Source organism: Anomalospiza imberbis, chromosome 8, assembly GCF_031753505.1.
Source record: "Anomalospiza imberbis isolate Cuckoo-Finch-1a 21T00152 chromosome 8, ASM3175350v1, whole genome shotgun sequence".
NCBI classification, from domain to species: domain Eukaryota; kingdom Metazoa; phylum Chordata; class Aves; order Passeriformes; family Viduidae; genus Anomalospiza; species Anomalospiza imberbis.
This window is the reverse complement of record NC_089688.1, coordinates 18,714,899-18,729,973: the sequence shown is the minus strand read 5'-3', so window position 1 is coordinate 18,729,973 and position 15,075 is coordinate 18,714,899. Positions and strand designations below refer to the sequence as shown.

The following is a 15,075-nucleotide window of genomic DNA, read 5'->3' as shown; positions in this document are numbered from 1 at the left end:
TACAGAATCTGTAGCATCAGTAGATACTGGCCAAATTAGCAAGGATTTGGATTCTAATTTGGATGCATTCTTTGCATTCTAATTTGGATGCATTCTTTGGATGCATTCTAATTTGGATGCATTCTTTGCACTTATTTAGTTTGTGGGAAAAATCAATTACTGTTTTTGTGGAGCAGGAAGGAAGGGAATTGCCATCTCAGCTGACATTAACTCACATTTAAGGGCTGACAGGAAAGGTGACAGGTAAGAGAGGTATACTGCAATATTTTATGCATAATACTGGGAGCACCTTGCTGAGCTGGGATGTAAAGCCCAATGAAATACTGCTTTGAACATTGAAACTTCAGGGGACTGCAAAATCCTGGCAGCAGCGTTCTGTCACTAGGAACATCCTGAAGAACACTGCAGGCAGCACAGTTGCTGCTGGCCTGATGTTTCTGCAGCTCTAGGTGGGCAACTTTCCTGACCTGGGCTCATCTGCCGAGTGAAGGCTTGTGTATGGCAATTGACTTAAATTTGAGCTATAGAAAAGAGAGAGAGTCTGAAGCACTGCATGCCAGGGCCTAGAAGATGAAATGCTGGTTTCAATGATAATATTTTTCTTCTCTGTTTTGGAATTTGCAGGTGCCTGAAGAAACATCGGTACTTTTGCTACCTCTTTGCTGTGGGAATGGATGGCCTCTCGTGTCTTTTCCTGCCAGTTCTCCAAAGCTTCCCCTTGCTTGTGCCTTTCTCATTTACCTTTGGCTACTTCGATGGAGCCTATGTAACGCTGATCCCTGTTGTGACAGCAGATGTAGTGGGAACTCCTTTGTTATCATCAGCACTGGGTGTTGTGTATTTTCTTCATGCCATACCATATCTAGTAAGCCCACCTGTGGCAGGTCAGTTTTGCCAAATGACTTTCCTACAACCTTATCAGTACTTCAAACTTAGCTATTTCTGTGATGTAAAAGGGGAGGAAGGATAGCAAATGCACAGTGAATGTGAAGCCAGCCTCTGGGTAAAGGAATAACACACCTGGACATTCATAAGTCTAGATCTCCCATCCTGGTCTTGGTGGGAAAATTTCTACATATAGAGTGAGATGAAATTTAAAAAACAAACCGGTATGAAATGGGTTTCTAAGAGCTGCTACATCACCACTTCACGTAGTTTAGAAACTGTGCAAGTAGAAGGAGTAAAAGATTTCACTGTGAAATTACATGATTTTGTAAAATCTGAATCTCTCTAAAGAGAGTTTAATTCCAAGTTGGGCTTTTTGGTTGGTTTTTTTTTTGTTGGTTTTTTGGGGTTTTTTTTGGTGGGTTTTTTTTTGTTGTTGATCTTTTTTGTTCTTTTTTTGTTTAGTCTCTACATTTCTTTGAACAGGTGGGTGAGTCAGCTCCACTCCTGTTTGGTCATAAACTCATCCCTGTAATATCTAACCATTATTTTTCCCATCCGTACCTTCATAGTGAAGTAAGGATGAGAGCTGTACCCTTATTATTCTTTAGAAAGCACTTGACACAATTTTTAGTACTGTGGAAGGTCTGAGATCTTTTTCAAAAACCAAGTATATATATCTTGCATATTTTGTCTGATGTTTACATCAATTCCCAATTAATCACTGCTCATTAAGCTTTTAATTTAATTTTCCATAGCAAAAATTATTGACAAATATAATTGTTTTGAGTGAAGCATGAACTTGGCCATAGCTTAATAAATGTTTCTGCATTAGATCTTAGAGCTCTCTAAGCCTTCTAAAGACTGCCAGTTAAATCCAGGCAGTTGGATGATGTTTATTTAGTAGTGTGGTGATGACTGCTCTGCCTTTTCTTGTGGATTTGACCTCCAAACAAAAGGCTATAAAGATATTATTTGCCTGCTGAGAATAAATCCCTCTCTGCCCCAGGATGTAAAAGTATCGTGATGGTGATGTAAATCCGTATTTTTTGATTGTATTTATATGTGATAACTCCAGAAGTTTATAACTGGGTAACAGGATTTGTAAATTATCCATGAGAATACTGGTGGACCTCTAAAAAAATTTTTTTCCCCTACAGGTTGGCTTGTGGACACAACTGGCAGCTATACTGCATCATTTCTCCTGTGTGGATTTTCTATGATATTTAGTTCAGCACTATTGTGCTTTGCAAGACTAGCAAAGAAAATCAAAAGAACACATTTGCCATCCCTCACTGGTAACACAGCCTTGAAACAGCACATCTGGACAAACGGAGCAATAGCTTATTCTGTCACAGCAGAATTAGACCAAAGGGATGTTGAATTTTTGGCTGTGGATACAAACAGCTTCAGCAACAGGTGACAGGGGCTGTTGAGATTCAGTAGGGCACAGCCTGAGACAGACGTGGCTCAGTGGTGTTACACTGTTGGAGATACTTCCCCTGTGAAACAAGACCTCTCTCAATTAGATTGTTCTGTTGTGTTTTAGTTGGCTTAAATCTACATACAGCAACAGTAATGCCAAGTTAATGCAGTAGTAGAAGAAAGCTAGACTGAAAATAGAGTTTGTAGATACAAGAGTTCACAGATTTATTTGAAATGCAATGCTGACTTCACAGGGATCAGTCACCAAAACTGAACAATAAGATTTACATTTAAAAATGCTAATGACACAAGCTTTTTCATTTTGTGGTCTAGTGTGTTTCAATGGACTAATTACACACACCATGAAAAAAATCTCTGCATTTATCAGTCTGCATGAAACTCTTTGCAAATGAGTGTTTCAGATCCCAAAGTCATCTGTTTCTTTTGCTTTTGTTTTATTTTGCTTTTTTTTTTTTTTTTTTCCTTAGAAAATCTGGCAGGAAACTGATTTATGCTGAAAGTATCTCTGGAGCAGCTTTAATTTTTACAATGTGCCTGAACTTTGTACATACATTGCAATTTCATTTCAAATATGGTTTTACATCTGCTTTCCCACACACTCTATATCAAATTTTACTTTTTTTCTTTTTTCTTCTGGATACCTTTAAAACTTGAACTTCTAAACACTGACATTCTGGGTATGATCTTTCAGCTGATCCTTGTCTTGGAGGGTGGAAAATGTGCTGTGGTGGCTCTACATATCTGAAGAGGAGTAAATTTGTACCATGGGACCAGGCATGCTGATAGACAAATGTGCTTTAACTGCATGCATTGGAAGAAGCCCAAAGGCAGCCCAAGAGACCAGTGAGGCGCCTGTGTTTTCAAACACAGAGCCTCTTCCTCCTGTAAAATCAGCACCTATTAGAGAACTTTAGAGTTTGTGCAACCAGATGGCTGAGAAACTGCCCATCCCACAGGCTGATTGTGGAGAGGATGTTGGCAGAATTGTTTCTGTGTATTGCAGTGGCAAGTCCGTCTCTTTTCAGACCCAGAAGCTGCGTCTTCAGGTGGTGCCAATTGCTCACTTGTACCATCTGAAGAGCTGTCAGGTCACTTTTCCTTGATGGCCAGAGCACAAGAGCTGTGACTTGCTAACAGCTTCCTACTGCTTGTGTGAGGAATATGTTCCAGTTGGCTGCTTCAAAGGCGCTAGGGAGTGAATGTAGCTCTTGGAGTAACTTACTGATGTGATGGTCTAATAAATACTGTGATTTTCTATATTTCCAGAGTTAAAACATTGTCAGCAATGGAAAACTTCACATTCCACAATACAAATAGTTTCAGTGTTTTAATACTGTATCAAGCTGTATTCTGTTCATTTACAAATTGATCAGAGTCCAAGCAATTTTCACTTACATTGAACTAGTAGTTTCGTTAGTCTGCAGTGTGTTCAGTGGCTGCTCATGGTGTCCTTTTCCACCCTGTGCCTTGGAAGTGAAAGCAACATAGACTGATGTTCATCAGTTTGATTTAGACCAAGAGTACAGCCATAGGAGTATAATGTATTTATATATACACACACACATATATATATGAATAGCATGTGTATCAAGTAGTTTTATTTTCCAAGTGTATTTCAAATATAACATATTAAAATTGTTTGTGTTTAAATGAAGCCTTTCTTGCTGTCCTGCTTCAGGAATGTAGTCAGAGCCAGTAGCATAATCTATGTGCACAGACCATAGAAAAAGCAAGAGCAGTGCAAAATCTTCTTAAAACCAATGACACAACTTTTCTCCAGCTATGCATGAAAATTGAGTCTTCGTCCCCAGTTTAGTTTTGAACATATATTCGAAAAAAAGCCAAAAATTATCCATGGGTGTTTCTTAATGAGTTAGGAAAGATATGCATATTTGGAAAAAAATTTAATTAGTTTTATTAATTAGTACTGATGAAGACAATGGTTTAGATATTAATACAATAATATTTTTAAAAGTAGAGAATAGTGTGGTCAACCAAAAATATAATTTTTTAACAAGTTATAAATTACCACTGTAAATAAATTTACAAAAATTTAATTACTTTTTTTACCACATCACAACATGTTACCTGTTGTTCATGTCAGAACTGCATATTGTAAAACCCTGTTGGAATAATGCTATATGCATTTTTATCATAGTAAATTATACTGTGTAATACATGATTAGCATTTTTTTATTATTTCAACTTTTTTTTCATAGGCTTTTTCCCTTTATGGTTTTTAAGCAGTACTTATTGTTTTAAATATCTTATTTAGCAGCAAACATTCAACTGGTTTTATCCACAGACCTTTTGTAGAAAATGGTAAAATTCTTTCAGGGCTTTCCAATACTGTTTCTGCTCTGCCTTAAGTCCATGGAGAAAAGCTTATATACTGCAATAAAGACTTCTGTGTATAGAGCACACTGTGAAATATCAGCCCTGTAATGAATGCTCCCACTAAGAAACAGAAGGAAAGAACCATAGCAGGAGATGACCTGCAAGTGGAAGAAATGGGAATACAATCCAGGCTGGTGAAGCCTCAGGCCAAACTTCTAGCTCCTGCTCCACAGAACCCAGGCTAAACAGATCACCTTCATCCTGCCACGTGAAATATTTCAGGCAACATGTTATAGAACTCTCTGGCTCACAGTAGTTTTAAAGAATGATTTATGGTATCGGCAATATTTTTTTTCAGAGATCATAATATTCAGGCTGTCCTCCATAAAGGACATTTCCTGGCATGGCCTAGTATGAGAATAAATCAAGATACCTGAGCTAGCTGTGAACCATTTGCCAGATGGACACTGCATGTTTGAGGATTTAGGGGTCTTTTCCACCCTTAATGATCCTGTAATTCTATGTTCCCACCAGCCCTGATGGACACAAACATTGATGGATATGAGCTCGGCTCTCAGCTGGAGCACTGCACTGCTGAGCCTGTCCAGCTTCCCAGGACAGCGTGGTGGGACTTGGCTTGGGGTAACATCTGTCCAACACAGATTCTACCTCAGATGGATCCTACCTGGGATTATGCTGTGTTCTGTGCAGTGGATAGAAGTTCAGTGTAAGTAAGTGAAATTGCTTATAGCTGCTGAAGTTATCCCATGTGTCTCCATTCCATGAAGTTTGAAATGGGGAAATAATAATTATTTTGAAATTATTTATATTCTAGTGATAATCTGGAAAATTTAATAAATTGTACCTTGGAAAGTTGTGTGAAAACAGCATTGGAAAAGTCAAGTACCTTCTGCTGAAAAATAACTCTTTTTTCAGAGAAAGTATTCCTGAAACATTCCTGTCAGCTTGGATAATAATTTATCTCCTGAAAGATAAAGGCTGTGTTACTATATGGTGAATGTATTTTACATTGCCACACATTATTGCTTTGTAATTTGTTACAAATTTATGTCAGAAGGAAGAGCTTGTTTAACAACTTCATGGCCAGCATAGCAAAGTGCTTAGTTTGCCTCAATAAATAATACCTTCTTAGTGATTATTTTGGTATATTTCAGTAAAATTTTCCATATACTTTGGAAGGTGCTTGTGAGTCATAGATTAATACTTCCTGAAGGGTTGTTTTCACTCATTTTTTCCCTGCACTGCTAGCATCAGCTTCAGTGATGTATTCATATTTGGGTGTGAATTAATTAACAGGTATGTTCATCCTCTGTGTAGTTCTAGTTTTGCCCAAAAAACCCACATATTTCTCCAAAATGTGTGTTTTATTTTCTCTACCTCCCAAAGTTCCAACTCAACCTGCTCCCCATGTTAGCATGCAGGCAATGCAGCAGCACCACCCTGTGGGAAATAACGTTTTTCCTCATTTATAAGACATGCAAAATCCAGAAGGATGGATATCTGGGAGCATCCCCAGGCACCTGTGGTCCAGAGCAGTCCTGCAGAGTGCAAAGAAGGTGAGGCACAACAAATACACATTTTGCATTACTGTGCCTCACAGTTTCTTCACTGTGCATATCGAGCTGCTATGACTCTTCATAAAAATTCAGGCTCACATTTTTTTTTCCAAAATAATTTGTAGCTTATCCTTATTTCTTCAAGGTTCTTTTTTCAGGAGATGTCCTGGTGGCAGTGTAGAGGGGAGAATGGATGTGTCACCACCAAGAGGTGGCTTGCACCACCTCTTCCTCAAATTCTTCCCTGCCCTCCACCCTCTGTGTGCTTAGTGGAGTTTAGATAGCACTGATGCTGAGCTTAGAAGCCCTCAAGATTTACAAAGGCAGTGAGGTCATCTAACAGACATTTTGTCCCCATAGCTGGGCACACCAGCGTTGTGTCACCAGTTCCTGACTTTGCCCCCACTGTTGTTCCAACCAGCTTTCAGTAGTGGTCTGTCAGAACTGTTCCCAGTCCTTCCTGTTCTCCCTCCCCACCGCTCCTTTCCTAGGTAGGGTTGCCTTTGTATCTAAGAGAGAAGCTGGCAGGTGGCTGGGAAACTAGGGTGGATTTTACTCCAGCTAGTTCTTAGGAAGAGGTTGTTTGCAATTATGTACACTTGATTGCTTTTGCTCGTGTTATGAAAGATTCTCTGAAGGAGAGCTAAGAAATAGGTTTATTGTTATTTCTTTGATCTGGCATTGGTGTTTTGCACTCCATGGCTTGTCATCCTGTCTGTATGGGGGTGCTGTTGTGGGTGCAGGAATGCTCCAGGATGGCTAGAAACTAAAGTGCACATCCTTCTTGATGGGCTCTGTCGCCAGTTTGCTGTTGCTATTTAGAACAGAATACTACAAAAAAATATTGAAATTTAATTGGACAGCTGCAGACTTTTGGCATTTCAGCACTTTCTTCCAACCACGTAGACCCTATGGGCACCTGTGGAGGCCCAAAATCCTACCACGAAAGCAATAGTATGTGAACCTAGGAAGAGCAGAAACAAGTAGGAGAAACACCCCTCTAGGGTTAGGGTGAGAAAAGCCTCCCTCCCATGGGCCTCTGCAGGCACATGTTAATGTTCTGAGTTTCACTGGTTCTCCCAGTTCCACCCCCATTCAGCCCCTGTTCACCATTTATGTACATCCCCTAGAATCTTCTCCCCTTTCTCAATCCCTATAGGCCTTGGTTTGCTGCAGTGTTCTGCCCCTGTTCCCCGAGTTTGCTGCCCCTCCCCTGCACCACTTTTCCCTGTTCCCATTGGTCCTTGGCCCTCAGATCCACCCCTTTTTTCCCATATTTAACCCTGTGCCCTCCACCCCGTTCTGTCTTTGTCCGTGGACCTTCTTGGGAGCCAAAAACAGCCTTTGGATCTCCAAACAAAGACCCATCATTTGCCTTTCTTCATTAGCTTTTTTGCAAGTGTGCTCCAGTCCTCAAAAGCACAGGTTGCTTTCTGGGACTTGTTGAAGTGCTGCTTCAGGCACCCACTCCTTTTTCCACACACCCCTTATGTTCCCCTGCCCTGCTCTGTGGCGCTCACCCAACTGTGCTCTGGTTGTGCTCTCCCCACCATGTCCATTTCAGGGCATTTCTTGTGTGTGTTTGCTGTCCCTGGCTTTTTTGACTAGCGTGGCCACAACCATCTCTTGGGCATCTCAAAGAGTGTCCTTCCTTCCTCTCCAGATGTTTGCTGTTGTCCATTCTACTAACATGAAGGCTGGTCATCAGAGAGATACCCAGAAGCAACAGTTTATAGATTCAACAGACTTTAAAAGCTCACAACAATAATACACATTTTGTAAGCTTTCCAGTGGACTAGCTAAACAGAGTTTATTTTTCATAATTAAACAACATACAAAATAGTAAACTGAACAAGCCTTCAACAGAAGTTTCTTCTACAAAAGATATTTTTGAAATACTTAAAAAAGCTTAAAAAATTCTATTTGTGTATAAATATGCACTTCAAGTATACAGACAAAATACAACAACATGATAACCTTATCTTTTTCTAAGCAGAAGGTAATATCTGATTTCAGCATAGAAGTTCTACAGACCATCACTTAAATACAGCATTTATACCCATGTTAGCACTGAAGACTAAGTTAGATTGGTTATAAATATATATTATATAGGTATCCAAGCATGCTCTCTGTTAGTGAATGAACAAATCAACAATCGTTGTCTGCAGTTTCTATATTGTAAGTAGAAAATGATGCCATCTGTATTCTGTTTTGTCATAATGTCTACCTTCAAAAGAAAAACAAACAACAAAAAAAGTTTTGAGAGTGTTAAAACCTCCTTGGTTTGGGGTAGACAATTTTTTGGTACACAGGATTTTTGTGAGCTTTAGCTTGAGATGGAAAGTTGTAGCTCAGCTAATGCATTCAGATATTCTTCATTGTTGGGATCCAAAGCAATGGCTTTCTCATAGCATTCAATTGCTTCTTGTTTCTTACCATTTAGGTTATGAACGAGACCAAGTGTACCAATATCAGTGGCATCTCCTAAACCGCTCTCAATTTTCTGTTTCAATAATGTCTCCACAGCTTCACTGCACCTTTCTCTTGCATAGGAATTTATTTCAATTTTCAGACATTCTATGTAATATTTAATGGCTTTTGATTCTGACTTCATGTGAAACTGCTGAAAATGGGCATAACTGAAGTAGATTTCTTGTTTTTCATGACAGGCTACATCATTTCTCTGAAGCACTTTCTGAAATATCTCTTCTGCTTCTTCATACCTCTTGCCTATTGCATATGTGCTTGCTAGGTCACTATAGGCATAAAAAAATACTGGCTTTTTGTCAATCGCTGTTTTAAAATGAAAAATGGCAAGCTGCGTAAGATTTGCCATTTCCTCTTGAGGTGAGTGTCTTTCCCTTTTCAATTGAAGTGCCTTGAATTTGTAGCAGAGTCCTAGTTGGTGATGCAGAACGACAGACTTTGGTGTCAGTGCTAGGGCCTTCTTCAAAATCTCCACTGCCTTGTTCACTTCTCCTTTCTTTCTGTAAAAATTAGCAGCATGTCGCAGGAAAACAGGAAAGTCAGGGGTTTTCTGCAGTCCTTCTTCAATGTACCTCTCCCCTTCATCACCTCGATGTAATCGCTGAAGTTCTAACGCAAATAATGCTGCTATAGTAGTGTCCTTTGGATTCAGTTCCACTGCCCGCTTCAGGGCCTCGAGGCATGGCCTTACCTCTCTACCATACTTCTGATCGTTACCTTCCAAGCGATACATTGCTGTAGCATAGCCAGCATTAAAATCTGGGTTATCAGGCTTACTCTCCATAGCTTTCTCAAAGCAATTCTTCGCCCTCTCGAAGTAATTCCCCCCAAAACGCAATAATGCCCATCCTTGCTCAGCGTAGATCTCTGGAAGCTGAATCTTCCCATGAGCAGTAGTTGAAAGCTTTTTGCAGCTGTTTTCCACTTTGCTTACGTAAGTTTGAGCTTCTTCATATCTCTGCATGTGGTAATAGATCCAGGCATAGTTCCCCCAGGTAACAAGACTTCTCCTGGCAATTTCATCTGGATGACGTTTTTTAATAGCTTCTTCAGCTTTTTTGAGGTTTTCCAGGGCTTCCTCATTTGAATTCTTTAGGTGATTTACATAGGAAAGCATATTATAATCTCTAATCTCATATTCTACCAAAAACTTGATATGATCAAGTATGGTTTCCTCTAGAGCCTCAAGACTTACATGCTTCTTCAGCAAAGCCCATGTAAAATGACATTCTAACTGCAACAGGGAAATCTTCAAGGAATCCTTGGAAATGGTACTAGAAGAAATCAGAGAAAAAGTTGTTTATACCCCATTTACTTTTTGCTAATCTTGTTTTTAAACCATGCACGATGTACTTTAAAGGCAGGCAATACTTCACTTGGTGCCCTTAGTCCACAATACTTCAAACAAGCCAAAGCTGTAGGGAGCCCTAGGTCCAAAGTGCTGAATAGTGATTTTAGTAATTCTTCTTGCCAGTGTATGATGGCACCTCTTACACAGAAACAGATGTTGCTGTGGATGTTAAAATGGAAGGCTGGTCTCTGTAGTAAAGGTGGCACACCCTTGGGCCTCAGGAATATATTTCCTGTGCTGGGAACAATTGCTGAAGCCTACCCAAAAGATGTAATCACATAAGATTCCCTTAAACTATAAATAATGTGATTTAGTCCATTTCCTAAACCTTTGTACATGTTATGGTTTGTATTATGAATTTAATTTTGAATTTCCTGCATTTTAAAATCCTTGTACGATCATAGCACCATTCTTATGCAATGGTTATACTGATGATATGGTTAATATATGCAGGAATTGGGTCCCAGATCTCACCAGCCTCTCCAGTTGCTGGCACTTGGATGTGCAGCCCATGAGTATGCAACCCCATTCCACTTGCTGGTGCAAAGCACACACTCACTCACTAACCCTGTGGCTCCTCAGATGCTGGCTCTGGATGTCTAGTGGCTGATTAGGGAGCTTCTCTCTCTCCCCAAGTGCCTCATCCCCAGACACACACACACTCACACACCCTTATTAACCAGACCCTGGTGACATTCTACTGGTCCTTAATACTCCTGTACCCTGGTGTGGTTTAAGCCCAGCTCGCAGCTAAGCATGATGCTGCTGCTCACTCATCTCCTCTTGTCCCCCACTGGTGGAACAGGGAGGAGAATCAAAAGTAAAAACTATAGGTTAAGATCAGAATTTAATAATTTTTAATAACTGAAACAAAATAAAATATAGTAATAGTAAATATTAATAATTATGATAAAAGGAAAAAATAAAACTCAAAGAAAAACAAGTGGTGCACAGTACAATTGCTCACTACCTGTTGCCTGATGCCAGACTCTGTCCCTGCACCCCAATCAGCCCCCTTCCAGGTGACTCCCTCACTTTATATACTGGGCATGATGTTCTCTGGTGTGGAATATCCCTTTGGCCAGTTCAGATCACCTGCCCAAGGTGTGCCCCCTCCAGCTTTTTTTGCACCTCCTCACTGGCAAAGCATGAGACAAAAAAAAGTCCTTGAGTAGGATAAACACAACTACAAACAAATTGTGAGTGTGTTATACACATAATTGGCATAAGGAAACCAAAACACTGTACCAGCTACAGAGAAGAAATTAACTCCATAACAGATGAAATCAGGACAATCCCTCTCCATCATTCAACAGCTTTTTGTTCCCAGATGGGGCCTGGGAGCCACCAGGGCAGGGTGTTATTTGGGTTTCACCTGCTGCACCTGTGTGGGTGCACAGATTGGCCTTTATCACACAATCAAGGGGACACTTTTACAACACAGAGATTACATTTTAGTCCACACTGTGCTTTCCCTTAATTAACGAAGGATTGACACACAATTCTATTACTGAGGCTTCTCAGTCAAATCTTCTTTTCTGAGAAACACTTCATTGCTGTCCCTCCTGTAACTCCTAACAGGTCTAACAGCCTGTAGCACACAGCATGTGATGCTGCTCAAGTGCACAATCAAATCTTTTGGGTAAAAAAAGGACTGAGTGGAAAGACTGCAAAATGATGAGGAAGCAAATCAAGGAGGAATCACAAACACAGGTCTGAGAGACAGATTATACCTCTTTGGCTACACCTGCTGCAGCCTGGATTTCATCCCCACACTGTATGCACAAAATTTTTCTGACTTTCTGCCCTACTCACAGAGACTGAACCTCATTAGAGAGGCAACAACATTCAAGAGCATCCTTATTTTATTTTGATTCTTCTCTAAATATTCTGTAAAATATTTTCTGTTGTTTAGATGCTCAGAGTCCCTCACTGCTTACATTTATGTAAATAGTAAGCATTCTTTTCCTGTGGCATAGAGGAAAAAAAAAACATCTTTCAGAGACCGGATTGCTTTCTTACCTCATGGTTTTCCTGCTCTGCTCACTTGTCTTCAGGTAGCCCCAAAGCAGTGCTGCCCACTGCTGTTATGGCTTTCATTTTATTTGGTCCCGCCCTCATGTGACCTGTGATGTAATCACTTAGAAAAAGAAACTAAAACTTCGCTTTTCTCTGGGTTTGCCAAAGCAGAATAGTCAGGCTGCAGCTGAGGAATTGAAACTGAGTCACTAAGCTGTTCTGTTTCAGCCTGGCTCTGTGCCATGTATTACTTTGTGTTGCGGAGAATGTGGCAACAGCTCCTAATGCTCCCAGCGTTTACTATATTCAAAGGCAGAGACATCCATGATAAATAGAGTATTTCAGGCTAGTGGGGTCTGTCCTGGTTATCATGCACAGCCTAGGGAAGCGTCATTTGCCCCTCGTGCCTCTGCTGATGCATCTTTGCACGATTCTGTGCCATGCTGTAGGCTCCCGTTTTACTGGTGTTGTGTCACCCACATAACACACACACACAAACAACCCTTACCTCCCCTCTCTGCACTCCTTCATCCTGTGCCTCCACACCAGGAGGTCTCTGCTGCTGTACCAGGCCTGTGTTTTTCTGTCCTACACCATTGTCTAAGAGTACTAAGTATCCCATCTACAGGAAATTTTGCTGCTGCTCTCTACATAAACCCATGACTATCCTTTCACAAATCACATTAGAGGCAGTCAGTTTGAGAAACTGCTGTCACAGGTGTGCCAAGCAAAACAAAGCTGAAGACATGTTGGCACAAGGTCAAACTGAGCAGACCTGGCAAGCCTTAGTCCCCAGGCCATGCAAAGCCAGTGCAAAGCTTACAGCCTGATGCTGGCAAGAGCAATGCCTGCTACAGGCTACACACATGGCAACAGAGATGGTATTGGCCTGGGGACTGGAGCATCTGTGCACAACTCATTGATGCTTAGTTTAAAAAAATTAAAAATGCAGACCTGGCTCTGTAAACTTGACTTTGGGAGTAACAAAGAGAACCAAGAAATAGATCGTAACATAAATAAATGGCACTATATATAGGAAATTCAGATGTAACCTGAAGCTGCAGACCAGGGAAGAAAAAGAAAGGTCTACACATAAGTGTCTTACCAAACTTATAAAAATGACTCAAACTAGATCTGGTGAGAGGAAGGAGACACCACAAGCCTCAGTATGATGGCAAAGATGTAAGTACCTGGTAACTGTTCTTTTCCCTTCTTTTCCTCTTCCCTTCTTTTCCCTCCTTTCCTTCTTCCACCCTTTTCCTCCTTTAAAAACAGGAAACAACAAACCAGTCTTACATATTAGAACTTCTGGTTTCTACAAGAATTTGGAGAGCCTCAGGAAGACACAAACACCCCCCCTTGTGTCTTATTTAAGTGTCTGCTTGTGTGTGTGTGTGTGTCTGTGTGTGTGTGTGTGTGTGTGTGTCTAAGGACTGTTGAAGCTGATGTTTCAGAGCTCAAGATAAAGGTTAGTACAGCTACTACTCTGAGTAACATTCAAGATTCTAGCAACCAGATATTTGATAGGTGATGAAAAGATGCAGTGGATTGAGAAGGAAAAGGATTGGGGTAGCTACACAAATATGCACAAATGCTGTATTTTATGGAAAATAAAGGTTGTAGGTAGTTACAGGAAAAAAAAAAGTGTTTGAAAGGTTACTGCAGTGCCAAAACCAAATGTGGAGACAAATTATTTACTATGCTACTAAATACCTATGCATTTCTTATCTCTGCTTCTGTCCCAGGCATGTTTTCCTGTAAATTTCCTCTAAATTTCAATTTCCTTGAAATGTACACTGCTTGGTACATGTGGGAAAATGCAGGCATCTTCCTTCTGAAATGCAGAAATTTGCCCTAGTTTCCTTATTTTTTACTAATTTAATTGCATCTATATGCTATGGTTTGACACAAATGCCTATTAAATAAAGTACATGCAGGAAAGTGCTTAAATTAGAACAAGTAAGAGAACAGTTATGCAAAGCCTTTCTGCAGCCATCTCTGTAACTTGCTGGGCACTGCACAGGAAAATTCAGAAATCTTTCTACAGCTCTGCTGCTTTCACTTCAGAGCAAGCTGTAGCTGGGCTGACTGCTCTCAGGGAGAGCTGCACTGCATAGCAGCAAATGCAGAACCTCTTTGGAAAACATGTCCGGAAATGGGCTGGGAACAACAAATGCATTCATATTTAATAAAAAGTCTTTGGTTACTGGAGTGATATGTACACCCAGAAGAAAAAGAAATGTCTTCAAACATATCTACACATTTTATGAGAGAAAATTCAAATCTGGATATCTCCTTGGAGCTGAAATGGATACATGCTGACAAAGAATTCCCCCTGGAAGTATTAGGTCAGCCAAACAATTGCCTGAAATGCAGTTTTCCTTTTTAAAAATAATGTAAATTAACTATACCATAGTAAATTACAGGGTCCCTTTACATAGCCTATTTTATACTGGTTCCCATTTAATTACATATAATTACTATGTTTGACAGCAGCAATTGTGGCATTTTATAATTTGGGTCTTCCCTTGGCAGGGAAGAGTAACCTGTAATTAATTTGACAAAAATCTCAACTGAATCACTGAGCAATAATTCTCCCACCCAAATTATTTAAAATCAAACAGTTTTAAGAAATAGCATCCAGGAATGCAAAGGAACATATTGTATCTCTGTATCTAGTGACATATCCATATATCAAAACACGGGGATGCTATGAAAACTTCTATGATTTTTCAATTAAAGTCTTAATGCTTTCTAAATAAACAGAAACATTTCTGTTCTTGACACCCTCTTGCTCTAGCACTGCGTATTTAGTATCAGTTTTCCGTATTATTCTATGGATATTACTCCATAGTAATAGGCAGAGTAACAGAATATTTATTTAAAGGATCGAATTTGGTCCAAGTTTTTGCAAGCCCGGTCACACATTCTCTGACCACAGACAGGCTTCTCTAGATTTCAGCTGTGCAATGC

At 40.1% G+C, this 15,075-nt stretch overlaps 2 protein-coding genes across 4 annotated transcripts in view; one reads left to right on the top strand and one right to left on the bottom strand.

The window, feature by feature from the left end:
* Positions 1-3,985, top strand: part of SLC16A12 (solute carrier family 16 member 12) — a 28,827-nt gene extending 24,842 nt beyond the window's left edge. For all 3 annotated transcript variants that reach the window (XM_068197613.1, XM_068197611.1, XM_068197612.1), the window contains 2 exons: positions 625-884; positions 2,046-3,985. In XM_068197613.1, coding sequence (XP_068053714.1) covers positions 625-884; positions 2,046-2,308 — 523 coding nt within the window. In that variant the 3' untranslated portion in view covers positions 2,309-3,985. The remainder of the gene's footprint in view (positions 1-624; positions 885-2,045) is intronic.
* A 3,989-nt stretch (positions 3,986-7,974) lies between these two features.
* Positions 7,975-12,231, bottom strand: LOC137478076 (interferon-induced protein with tetratricopeptide repeats 5-like). The gene is given in 3 exon segments (XM_068197610.1): positions 7,975-10,006; positions 12,106-12,141; positions 12,143-12,231. Coding segments are annotated over 3 exon segments (1,533 nt in total). The 5' UTR covers positions 12,205-12,231; the 3' UTR covers positions 7,975-8,571.
* Positions 12,232-15,075: the final 2,844 nt, after the last annotated feature.